The 13,467-nt window shown below is 41.4% G+C and overlaps 1 protein-coding gene across 10 annotated transcripts in view; it reads right to left on the minus strand.

Annotated features, from left to right (window-relative positions):
• itsn1 (intersectin 1 (SH3 domain protein)) overlaps nt 1-13,467 on the minus strand; it is a 56,050-nt gene that overhangs the window by 15,197 nt on the left and 27,386 nt on the right. For all 10 annotated transcript variants that reach the window (XM_061745192.1, XM_061745187.1, XM_061745190.1 and 7 more), the window contains 10 exons: nt 9,546-9,799; nt 9,274-9,448; nt 9,092-9,178; nt 8,842-8,990; nt 6,940-7,019; nt 6,676-6,848; nt 6,545-6,590; nt 6,166-6,287; nt 5,282-5,405; nt 4,638-4,832 (listed from right to left, as the gene is read on the minus strand). In XM_061745192.1, coding sequence (XP_061601176.1) covers nt 4,638-4,832; nt 5,282-5,405; nt 6,166-6,287; nt 6,545-6,590; nt 6,676-6,848; nt 6,940-7,019; nt 8,842-8,990; nt 9,092-9,178; nt 9,274-9,448; nt 9,546-9,799 — 1,405 coding nt within the window. The remainder of the gene's footprint in view (nt 1-4,637; nt 4,833-5,281; nt 5,406-6,165; nt 6,288-6,544; nt 6,591-6,675; nt 6,849-6,939; nt 7,020-8,841; nt 8,991-9,091; nt 9,179-9,273; nt 9,449-9,545; nt 9,800-13,467) is intronic.

Raw genomic sequence — 13,467 nt, forward strand, 5'->3', positions numbered from 1 at the left:
TAAAATACCAGACTGCAGTTACTGTATGTGCCTTATTGCCCAGAGTTATGATTAACTCATTGAATAACTACTGATTTATGCTGATTTGAGAGAGAAAATCCCAAAAATTGGACGACTCCTTTAACTGGAATGACGTGAGCGCAGCCGTGAAGCAGACCCTCGAACCCCCCCACGGTTAACTCAGCGTATCATCTTGGTCTAGCTCTCAAAAGGTGTAACTACATCCCGTTATCATAGCAACAGACAAAACAGTAAACATGTAAACCAAAAAAAAACAAAATTAAACATTTAACAGATCACTTAAAGTAAATACATATTCAGAAAGATAATCTACAATGGATAAAAACATTGTCACTGTGTATGTTCATACTCCAAGCTCTGTGTACCATCTTGTGTGTGTGTGTTTTGTTCAGCTCTGATGCTACGCAGTCACAGTGCGGGCTGAGTCCCAGTCCGGCCGCTGGCTTCCTTCCTTGCCTCCTTCCCTAGCAGAGACAAACAGAAGGAGCAGCGGGGCGGGCTTGAAACTCAGCCTCTAGCTGCTGCGGGATGGATTCTCAATGCTGCCTCGTTTCCCCTCCTCTCCTTCTCTCCTTCGGGGGGCTGGAGGGAGCGCGGGGGAGGGAGGGAGGGACGGGGGACGGAGTCTTTGGCATTGAGGAGAGGGGAGGAAACGAGGCAACACTGACACTTGTCCTCCAGCAGATAGTGGGTCTTTCTGGGAAACTGTGGGAGGGGGAAGGGTTAGTGAGGGGAGGAGCCAACGCTTTTGATTGACAGGTGATTCAAGCAGTTGAACCAATGGGAGCGAGGTATAAAAAAAAAAAGTATATTTTTATACATATATGGATATGTATATAAATATATATATATGAGCTTAAAAAGGAGGAGGACGGGGATGAGCTGAGCGAATGATTCTAAAGACAAAATCTCCCAATAAGCCACAAAATGACCCACTATCCACTTTCCCCTGCTAGCACAAGGCTGTGATTGAGTGTCGACGTGTGGACGTGGATGTGGGTGTTTTTGTGTGTAAAGTCTCTGTGATCCTGTCAAAACAAGTTGATCAGTCCAATCTCGGAGAGAGGAGCTCAATAGTCCTTGTTCTCCTTCAGTCCCCTCCTCCCCTCCTTCATCCCTTCCCTCCTTATCCAAACATCTTGAGACAGAAAGAGAAGATGATCGAGAGAAGACGGAGAAGAGACTGAGAGGAGAGGAGTCCGGACTGCTAATCTCCCTCCTGCAGAGCAGTGCTGTTTGGAGCCAGAGCCTTTAGATAAACAAGAGTTTGGCCAAGTCCAGTCAGAGCCGTGCATGGACCGGGTTCTCGCCACCTCTGGGCCTTTTAACGTTACAGTCTGTCTGTGTGTCTGTCTGTCTGTCTCTCTCTCACTCTGGCTTCTAGTGGTGGAGAGTCGCCATTTCCCGGTCATGTGACCTCTTGCTGATGTCCCATTGGTTGAGTGGCCTAGTGGGCGTGGCCTAGTGGGTCTCTTTGAGGGCTTTGAGGAGAGGGGGGTTCTGGGTAATGATATGATCCTAGAGAGAGGACGACAACAACAACATCAACAAAAACAACAAAACAAAACAACAACAACAACAACAAACCAGTCGGGTGCTACGTGGGTGGAGCGTGCAGCAAGACAGAGTGTGGAGGTGTGCTCTAACCGGGCATAGAAGTAGACCATCTAGAGCAGGACCTGACTGTATTCAGTTTGGTTTTAGATGCTGAACAGCTGCCGCACTTTTGACTCTAGCGTTCTTTGGGAAGAGAATATCCAAATATGTCCATTTTGGTTTTGTTTGTCCAAAAGGACAATATTTCCCAAATCTTGTATATTAAAACAGTGGCTCCCAACCTTTTCTCTACCGCGGACCGGTTTAATGTCTGACAATATTTTCACGGCCCAATCTAAAGGTGTAGCTAAAACTAAATAAAATGACAAGATCTGCATTAAAAACTGTGGTATTTCTCTATAATAATAATAATAATAATAATAATAATAATAATAATAATAAAACATAATTTTCGGAAAAATAAAATAAGGGAAATTGTAAATTACCTTTAATATGAGTATTTCTATAAATGTGTTTTTATGTTTGTTTTCTCATTAACGTTATTTAAAGCCAGGCTTTTATTTTATTTGTTATATATTAAGGAGACCGATATTTAGTGCTTTTATTTTGAAGGCGTCTCACCGAGACCTTGTAAACATCCGGCGCTTCGGACTTTAACGGTAAAAGTTTAACGGCAGTAGAAAGTGTGTCTGAAAGACTAAACTAGTGTCAGGAATGCTAAAGTGGTGCCCAACTGACACAAAAATCACCTTCTGATAAGGATTTGTTTTCTTTGCTAATTGTATGCCGTATTTATGTCCAGTTTGAGTTTGGTTGCCATGGTTACTCATGTATTGCGGTTAACGATAGCCAAGCGAGCAGCTGTGTCGGTCTTTATTTAAGTTAAATGTAACTTATATGAATGTAGAAAGACTAACTCTATTTTATTGTATTCCTTTATAGCTCTTACGGTGTGTTTGCAGTGTATTTACATCCAAGGAATAAAAACATTGTGAACCATCGGTTTGAGAGTCAACCATCAGTCGGGGATGATACAGAAATCATTTTTTCTTTCTGTGCAGCCCGGGACCAAATGACCCGGGGGTTGGGGACCACTGTATTAAAACACAACTTTGCAAACCTCAGCTGCAAAGTTCCTGACAGAGAAGAGACTTTCTCCTGGCAACTCTTCCAAACAAACCATAGTAACTTAGTAACTATGGTAACAGCTAACTTTTAAAGGAAAAACACTTGTAGAATCTGAGAAGTGGATCTGTTTCTCTGTAGACTGCAGAGTCTGACCTGAAATTAAACTTGCTTGAAGGTTCACTCCGGGGCAGATTAGAAACTATCTTGAACAATTTTTCTCATATATTACAACAATGGGCTCCAAATTTGATCAACATAACCTTCCAGGTACATCCCACTTTGATGGGCAGCAACAGTTGCTTCAATGCTGATGTCCTTCCTGTTTTGCAGTGTGTTAACACACAACAGACCGGTTTAAAGAGCTGCTCACACTTGTTTGATGATCAATGGATCAAATTCATTTGATTAGAAGGAGCCGGCCTCTACTGACCCTTTTAACTCCTATGAACGCAGTAAGGGTACGTTTTTCATGCTTCTGCATTTTGGCTTAGTTTTTGATTAAAAATAATAATTAAAAAAACAGCTACGTAATATGTCATGTGTTGCTGTTTATTTTATTCACAACATTTTAAAAGCCATCAGATCATTTCTTATTTTTTGTCCTGATATGTCAGACCTAAGAACAGAGACATTTCCCCCAAATTAAGTGTTAAATTTCCTAGCAAACGTTAATTGGGATGAAAAAAAAACAACATATTTTTTTTAAAAAGCTTTTGACAATTTGTTATTCACTCATTTGGCCAATGACTAATATATTTAGAGCCTATAATTGTTTTTAGGGTTGATCATGTTTGTTGGGCTGAATCCCAGGAATGGATCCAACTCCACTTCCCAGAATGCACCAGTAGCAGCAAGCAGGCTGCTGGTCACATGATCAGTTATTATCACTGATTTTGAGCAGCTGAGAAAGACTGGGGGAAGCTCAGTTAGTCAAACCAACAAACTTCAGAGGAAAGAAGCTCCAAGTCCACTCATGGATTCGGTTCAAAGACGCCAATGGTCGGTGAAATGTTTTATTTGCTTTCATAGTTTGTGAAATGCTGCTTAATATGGTCAAGTTTATGTTTAACTGCTGTGTAGATTAATGGTTAATGAAAGCATTGCAGCATTGACTTCATTGGTTTTGTGTTGAATGAGTTTGCACTAAGATATTTCATTTTTCAGTAAGAAAATATTTCATTTTGAGTTTGAAAAATTAAAAGTATAGAATACAGAAGGATAAGACAAAAGGTGAAAGTGTTACAATTCTGTTGAATGTTAAAACTTTACTAAAAATGTGGAAAGTTCATGAAATATTTTTCTTTATTCTGTTTAAAAGGCTTAAAATGTGGGAAATTCATGAAATTAGATTTTCTTTATTCAATTTAAAAGGCTTAAAAGATTGATTTAATTTAAACATGTTTAAGATAACTTTTGTTTCTGTCCTAAAGGGTTTACAACCTATTGTGATGATGGTTAATATGTTTTCGATGGTGCAGTAGTGTCACACATTCACGTCTTTGTCTCTGCTCTAGAAACTCTAAGTCTATGGTGGATCATGCTGAGGGAAAACATGCAAGGAGAAGGGAGGCACTGGTACACCGATGCGTGCAAATAAACACTCTCATGCATGCACATGTACAGCATACAAACACACACAGACACCACCCAGAGGTGGTGCATGACTGGGAGGTTATCAAAGAGGCCCAAAGGAGTGTCAAGGTGAAAGGTGGAACCAGCCCAGGGTCAAAGACTGAGAGAGGGACAGCATCTCCACACCTGGCTCTGGGGTGTGTGTGTGTCTGTGTGTCTAGCAGAGAGTTTCAGTGTGTCCGTGTTATAACTGCTTCGTATTCAAACTCAGAATGTTAGTATGTTCACTGGAGCACAATCCGGATGTGGAATACACACTATAGGTGCCGTGGTGTAGGCGCGTGTTGGGCTGTACTCACACTGCGTGCTCGGGTCCGTGTCTGTGGTCATTTTGACGTAGTTGCTGGGGAACAGACCCTCCCTCCCGTTCAGTTCTCCTTTCCACCAATCACAGTCGTCCTTGTTGATCACTGTGATCACCTGACCCTTTTGGAAAGCCAGCTCGTCGTCGTTCTGAGCCACATAGTCGTACATCCCGATCACCTGACACAGAGCTTTAATACAGGAAAGAGACAAGGTGGACGTGGGAGGAAAAAAAACAACACGTGTTCAGCTTTAAATCTGTATTTGAGGTGGCACAGACGACCACGTGCTCTTATTGTCAGTAGAAAATCTAGTTTGGTCCTTTTTTCATCCTTCTTATTCTCTTCAGTTCTTGTATTCATACTATTTCTAATCGCATTCTTATTTAACTCAGTATGTGTGTGTTAACAAAAAAAAGGATTTATAAAATTGAATCATCTCAGATTAAAAGGCAACATCTATAGCTGGCCAAAATGCCATTTCGGATTGAAACATCAGCCATTAACATTAAATGTAGTTTTTTGGTTGACTTGTGCACATGCATCAGTCTGTTTTAATCCCCCCAGTACTTCAGTACCCAGAGCATTATTCCCCATCAACCAAACACTGACACTTGTGGTAAAGTGTGTGAATGGTGTACCTGTGTTGGCAGGAGCCAGTTTAGGAGGTGTGGGCTCCGTGGGAGTCGTTTTGCTGGTGCTGGGACTCAGCAGCTTCACATAATTGGCTGGAAACCAACCTATCTGACGCTTTTTCCCTCGAGCCTGGACCAAAAAGAAAGAGCACATTAGCCATTAAACATTAGTCAACAACCAACACAGTTATACAAATTATTCATAGGAATTCGTTCAAATCCAAGCCGACTTTATTTACAAAGCACTTTAAAAACAGCAGCCACTGACCAAAGTGTGGGTCATAGAAATGAAATTACATCAGGATAAAAGAAATATATAATAAACAAAAGTATGAAACATAAATAAAAGCATGAGTGAAAACAAATCAAATTTCACACCGAGTCAAAAGTCAAGTGGAAGAGATCAGTCTAATGTACAACGGCAAAGAAATTCCACAATTTGGGAGCTGCAATGGCAAAACCCCCGTCCTCGTCCCCCCAGAGCCTCTGCTGTGTCCTTGGCACATCAAGGAATTGCTGGTAAAGTTGCTTTCGTCAACAAAAATTATGACTAAATATTGTCGTCAACGAACCTTTTATCACCTGAGGAAAACCGGACGCAACGAAAATGCTGGTCATGTGACGATAACGATAATTAAATATATAATGCAATAACGTAGACGAATAAAAATGAGACGACGGAGACGAGAGAGCAAGTGCAGCAGCTCAGGCGGGACCGGACCAACTTCAAAATGAGCTTGAATAAACTCTAAACATAAACAATTTTTTTACCCCGCTTAAGTCTTCCACATTTGTGCATGCTGGAAAACCTTCTGCACTGAAATAAAATGACAATACATTTCTGCTTTTGTGTAAATCTTCCCCCACCTATATACATGTGTGGTGTGTACCTGCAGCTCGCCCTCCCACCAGCCCCCAGGGTTTTTTTTCCTGATGAGGATGAGCTGTCCAGGAGCCAGCGTCAGCTGCTCTGCTCCCGTCGCCGTGTAGGGCGCGATCACCTGCGCAATCTCTGCAAACCAGAAGGACATGAAGAGGATTGGGTTCACTCTGCTCTTATAACACCTAAAAACCTGCTCCGACTAGCTGAACGTTTGCAGTGGAAACACATATCAACCGGGCTCTGCTTACGTTGGCTTTAACATTGCTTGTTATACAACAGAACTGATGACATTTAGACATTTTTATACAACAGAACAGGATCCTTAAAGATAGAACAACGGACAATGTACAGTTTTAACTAGGAATATAAAATAAATGCAGGCTCACCAGGTTTCTTCCCGAGGCTGCCCGTCTTCCCTGCTGGTCCCAGAGCCTACAAACGCAAATTCAGTCATTAAAAAGATATGCGTCATTCAGGAAAATATTAAATAACAATAAAACTCCAAATGAGTTCTCGCCTCCAAGGCCGAGTCCCGGGGTTTGACGTAGTTGGATGGAAAGACTCCAGTTTTGCCCCCGACCATGCCCGTCCACCAGTCCCCTTCTTTCCTGGTGACCAGAACAACATCTCCCTGCTGGAAGCTCAGGTCCCCCTGCTCACTGCTCTCATACGTGTACATGGCCATGTATTCTGCAGGGAGGACGTGTTAAATGCCATTAACAACAGCCAACTATTGTTTAATAGAAATGGGCATTGGATTGTACGTGTTTGTGTGCATTACCTTCTCCAGACTCTGTGGGTTTTGTCGGTGAAGGGGATGGACGTTTTCCGTTGGGTGGGCTCTCTGATATTCCAGATTCACTAAAAAAAAACAAAAAACGTTGATAATATATCAACCTGGTGACCTAATAAAAGAAAATTAAGGCTCCACCATTCATAAACGGGATCTGATGAGAGATTCTGCTGAAAGGTCACATGATGGTCAACTTTCCAGCGTCTCATTTATATAAATTAATCTCTTTATGGAAACAATATGCCGGCAGCTGCAAGTTACTTAATAATAATAATAATTATATCCTGTGTTTTTATATTCTGAAACTTTAAGAGTAAAAAAATTGTATCACTAAGAATAATAATAATAGATTTTATTTATAAACGCTTTTCATAAAACCCAAGGACACTTTCCAACAAAGAGATAAAAGATGGATAAAATCAGCATATAGTAAAAGGGTCAATGACGAAAAAGGATTTTCAACAGGTGAATTTTAAAATAATTAAAACAGAAGAATATCTATTGCAGTAGTTCAAACATTAAGAATGTTGTGTACACATAAATTCATATAAACATTTTTAATTAATTGATTTCAGAGTTTTTTGTCAAGATTAATTGGCACTAGCCTTAAAAAAGGTCATGTGGTGCAACCATGATTCATATTAAAATACATTTTTTTTTGAATGGTCGCGCCACATGATATTTCATAAAATGGACATTATCAGTCAAACTTTGTTTGTATATTATGATGGAAATATAAATACAAATGTGTTGCAATCTTACACACTACAAGACACTTCTGAAATCATGCCAGATTGAAGAAGATTGATTTAAAAACATTTAGAGTGATTTCAAAAAACGTTTTCAAAACCAAAGTCATGGTCGGACGGTCGCACCATATGATATTTTGACGCTTAAAACAACAACAAAATCCCAAATAACTAGTATTTTTTGTTGAATTTTTTGTGGGACAGGTAGGTCATATATATGGTATTTTTTTTTTATCCATTTAAACCTTTTTTGAATTGAAAAAAAAAATCTGTTTTTCAGAAAATATAGGCGTCACGTCATTGACCCAAAAACATGATGGGAAACGTAGTTGGACTTAAACAGGTGAGTCTTGAGTCTGGATTTGAAGGTGGGAGAGTCCGGTATTAATGAGTTCCAGAGTTTGGGAGCAGCGAGGCTGAAAGCTCTGCTGCTGGTGGTGCTGAGGCGGGCGGGGGGGCGGGGAGGGCTGGAGGAGGATCTGAGGGAGCTGGAGCGGAGATCTGGAGGAGCTCAGATAGATAAAGGTGGGGCGAGGGTATGGATGGCCTTGGAGGTGGAGGAGTTTGTAATTAATTCCCTGCCAGCCTGGGAGCCAGTGGAGCTGCTGCAGGATGGGGGTGATGTGATGGATATGATGGGGTTCTTGTTATGATCCGGGCGGCAGAGTTATGGACCAGTTGGAGCTTGAGGAGGGACTTCTGGGGGAGACCAAAGAGGAGAGAGTTGCAGTAATCGATGCGGGAGGTGAGAAGAGAGTGGACAAGGACGGAGGCGTGGTGAGGTGTGAGGCACGGGTGGAGTCGGCTTGAGTTACGACGGGGGAAGTAAGCAGACCGGGGATGTTATTGATATGGGAATGGAATGACGGTGTGGTATTAGAGGATGACGCCCAGACTCTTAACCTGAGGGGGGGGGGTGGCTGAGGCAATGGTGAGGGAGAAGCTGTCAAGTTTGGATAATGATGATTTGGTGGCAATGAGAAGGAGCTCAGCTTTTTCACTGTTTAATTTCAAGAAGTTGTAAGATACGTCGCTCTGATGAATGCTTAATCCAGTACATACTTGTTAAACACAACACAATCACTTTATTACATTAATGACATGGAAGAAGTTAAAATTTCCTGATCTTTTTTGGACCTACTTGTTGTTTTTGCTGCGTGCGACGGCGCTGACGGGGGGCGCCATGTTGGCTGAGATGAGCTTGACGTAACTTTTGGGGAACCAGCCTCTTTGACCGTTCTGAAGTTCACCCAACCACCACATGTCCTGCTGCTCCAACACCGTTATTATCTGCAATGATGGTAACACAAGACACAAACACTACACTTTAACACAAATAATCACTAATAAAGATGGAAGGAAGAGGCATTAGGAGTATTTGTTGTTTCTACCTCGTTTTTGTTGAAGTTGAGGTGGTTGTCTTTCTTTGCTCTCCAGGGATACAAAGCCTGAGCCTGGAGACCCTCCACCTTCTCTCCCTGGAGGACGACGTTACAGTTTTACTACGTGAACTGTACACCGGTATAATATCATCATTTACAGTTATAATGGTATTAATTTCTTGTTTTCCAACCTGTCCTAGTACTGGAGATGGAGAGGAGCCTGTTGTCATGGTGGCGGGAGTGAAGGCGGAGCGTTGCCTTAGCTGCGCTGAAGGGACACTGAGAGATGGATTCTGATTGGTTGAAGAGGTCGGCCACGCGTCCCATCCCTCACTGTCTGATTGGCTAGATGTGTTTGAGGGCCAACTGGAAATATACGCAAAGAGGATTTGATATATCAGGAAGCGAGCAGGCTTCTCACCGAGAGGGATGCAGCTGTGCTGATGTGGACCAGGGGACTCACGTGGTGCTGAAGTCGGCCCAGTTGCTGTTGGCTGATGATGTGGAGGTGGTGGCGGTGGCGGGGTGTCCGGGCGCTGGGGGGGGCGTGCTCAGGGGCTGCTGGGTCGGGGTGGGGGTGGCCGAGGCGGAGGAGCGGAGGCTGATTGGAGCTTCGCTGTCGGGGATCCGTTCGGCGTAGTTGGCTGGAAACCAGCCGGTCCGGCCCCGCAGCTCTCCTCCCAGCCAACCGGGCTCACCTGTCTGAGACTCGTCCACCTGCCAGAGCAAAGGAGCGGGATGAGGGGGAAAAAAGACAGGAAATGCCAACAACACGGGGATGTGTATGTATTCATGTTCATGGTGGAACAGAACAGACGTGGAAACAACGACAAAAGCCACAGCAGGAGCAGCTGCTCAGAGCTGGTAGTAACAGGTAGAAAACAGGCCTGTTTTGAAAAAAATCGATTTCCCAATTCTAAATCGATTCTCATATTAATTCCTAAAAATCGATTCATATGTCTAAAGATCGATTTAATTTTTTGGGTTTTTTTTTTTTTTCTCTTTTATTTATTTATTTATTTTTTCATCATTACATTACAACTTTTGGTTATTTTTTTGTTTATCCCCAAAAAAGGAATGTTTTGTTGGACACGAGAATAACTGGTGCCATGTTTTTGCTTTTAAATATGTTTAAAAGGTAAAAAAAAAATAGGTATGAAAACATTAAAGTGTTAGGTTATAATTGCAAAAAAATTAAAAACCAAAATGGACCGAAAATGGAACAAATAAAAACGGAATGTGGGAAAAAATAAAACTGATTTCATCCGTCTCTGTTTCCTCCCTGGATCTGTTTGATAATTCTGACCCACAATGTTTCTGAAAGCAGTTCTATCAGCATTCTGGGAGCTGATTGGTCCTTACAGCATCATTAGCTGCAATACTTGCTGTTGAATCTCAATATAATACTAGTAGTAATATTTTGCATAACTACAGTCATATAATTCATGCAACAGCTCAAAAAACAGTTTTAATAACACTAACCCAAATCAATATCGGAATCGAATCAAATCAAATCTTGATAATCGATTCTGAATCTTAAGAATCAGAATCGAATCTTGACATTTGAATCGATCCCCAGCCCTAGTAGTAAATATACAATTCTTCTCATACTTGACAAAAGCACCTTTACCATTCAACAGCTCTCCTTTATTCATTCGTCAGCTACACTCACAAACAAAAAACATTGAAATACCATCCCTTATTGCTGGCTCAAAGAAAGCCCACGGGAAACATGTCCTTTGGACGTCAAGTTTGGATGAACCTTGTGCTGCTTTCATGACTTCATCCCAGAGGGCATGTTGCCAAGTTTGCTAATAAAAATCCTTTGATGAGACTGTGCTAAATATGTGTAGCTGTTGGTGATTTCACACCCGAGCTGCAGCCAATGAGAGAGCAGGGCATGGGGCGAGGCTGCCGAGGGGAAGGGAAACCCATGAAGCAAGGAGGAAAACGCTGTACTACAGATGACAAGGAAGCGGCAATATTGCAACTAGAAAGGATTCGGCATCGCAGGTTAAAACTTTTCTTTGGTCCGTTTCCAAAAAGAAAAAAAAACGAACTATTTTTACAGTTAATTGCATTAAGTTTCCCATTTGACCTCTTGTGTGTGTTTTAAAGACCAGATTGAGGCCTTGGATGACTGAGCTGTCGCTGAACCATGTAGTCTGTGACACCCTGTTCCTGTTTCCAGCACCAATGACGTAAACACTCCAAATTACAAAACAGTAAAATGCTTCTGGACGGTACAGATGTCTGCTGACGCTAGGAATGGGTGATATTTTACCGTTCACGATAAACCGTCAAAAAAATTCCCCACGGTAAGAATTTCTCATCTCGCGGTAAAAACGATAAATTCCTGTTGATGATATTTTTGTGTAAAGCTGATTTGTGGTTCTGCGTTAAATCCACACACAACATACGTGAAGGAAGGAAGGAAGGAAGGAAGGAAGGAAGGAAGGAAGGAAGGAAGGAAGGAAGGAAGGAAGGAAGGAAGGAAGGAAGGAAGGAAGGAAGAAAGAAAACAAGGAAAGAAGGAAGGAAGAAAACAAGGAAAGAAGGGAGGAAGGGAAGAAGGAAGGAGAGAAGGAAGGAGAGAGCAGGAGGAAGGACGGAAGGAAGGAAGGAAGGAAGGAAGGAAGGAAGGAAAGAAAGAAAGGGGAGAAGGAAGGGAGAAAACAAGGAAAGGAGGAAGGAAGGGAGAAAAGAGGAAGGGAAGAAGGAAGGAAGGAAGGAAATGAGCCTGAAAGAAAGAAAGAAAGAAAGAAAGAAAGAAAGAAAGAAAGAAAGAATTCCCGTTGATGACGTTTTTGTGTAACAAACATGGCGGATCTGAGAGCGAGATAGATTTATAGTTACAAAGGTGGAGTTGAATTGATATTTTCTTTATCGTCATTTTTATCGTTATCGGGATGAATGCCAGAAATTATCGTGATACATTTTTTAGTCCATACCGCCCATCCCTAGCTGACGCTGTTAGTTGTGTAGTCTAAAGCTCCATTTACCATCCTCCAAATCAGTCTCTTGACACAATTACATGCACAGCAATATTAAGAACCTCAAACTTTACTCTGAGAAGAAAAAAAGACCCACTAAAAGCAGCAATGGGAGAATCAGCATGTTGGATATAACAGAACAGAAACCCTTGAAACTCTTTTAGTAATAGTACAGTTAGGAAGGTCAAAGGCTCGAATCAATTTTTGCACTACTAAAATTACAGTAATCTGGATTACTCTGATTACTTGACAACAACCAGTAATCAAATTAAAATATGAAGAGTTTGCAGACTTTTATACACCCTAATTGCACAATAACATCTTACCAGCTTTTTCATAGCAACTTTTTGAATCTACAACTATTTTATGGTTTGCATTCTTGGCTTCAGCACAGTTAATATATAACTAGATAACTGCAAGTGATACAAATGGAGAAACTGAGTGAATGCTGTGTTTTGATGGATAAAGTGGTCATTAAAGTTTTAGATGGGTGCCATCTGTCGGGCGGTTGTTCTTAAACTTTTCCTGCAACCCACCTCTGTGGAGGACGACAAACAAGACTCTTGAGTTCTTTTACATTGGTGGATACTCTGTGTTTATTACCCCGATTTAGCGTGCTGCCTTTCCTCTCTATATCACCTGCCCCCCTCAATAACCCGCCTCCCAGGGCACACTGGATCACGAGTCTAATGTAAATAGGTGCATGTGTGAGGGCAGACCCTCGGGGGGATTCATGATAAGACGAGCGGGTCCTCACAGACTGTAATATGCAGACAGCTACTGAAATGACAGACAGCAGCTTTGCAAGAAACAAAACTTGTGTAATTTACAAATTGAAGATCCTTAGAAAGGAGTTTTATCTAGTCAACGACCATAACAGCAGGAGGGGGGATAGTAAAATTGGACTGGTCATCGACTGGCCATCGACTTGAAATAACTTGTTACACCATTCAAATTATTTGAGTTTGAAATAAATAAATCCAATACAAACGTAATTTTGTTAGAGTAAAACTAATAAACTGTATTTCTCCATCAATCATGCATTTTACCCAAATTGAATAAAATTATCATGAAATATTAAATCATCATCTTCAATTTGTGCAACAAAAACCCTCCTACTAAAGAGCTTTAGATCACTCAGACTAAAGCTTGTACTTTGAATTGTTTTTCATTTTTTCCACAAAATCCTTTGGAGCCATCTGGGCTGAAATTATTTGATTGGCTCACGTGAATGATTTGCTTTGTAAACTGCTTTTTTTCCCAATTTTACACATTTACATGCACAAGTTAATATAAAGCAAGAAACAGCTATAAATTAGGTCCAGTCGCTGGTTGATCGCAGTTTTCCTTGGTCATTTTTGTGGCTCAGGTCTTGGTGAAAGTTTTTTACTG

The sequence above is a fragment of the Cololabis saira genome, chromosome 17 (genome assembly GCF_033807715.1).
Source record: "Cololabis saira isolate AMF1-May2022 chromosome 17, fColSai1.1, whole genome shotgun sequence".
NCBI lineage: Eukaryota > Metazoa > Chordata > Actinopteri > Beloniformes > Belonidae > Cololabis > Cololabis saira.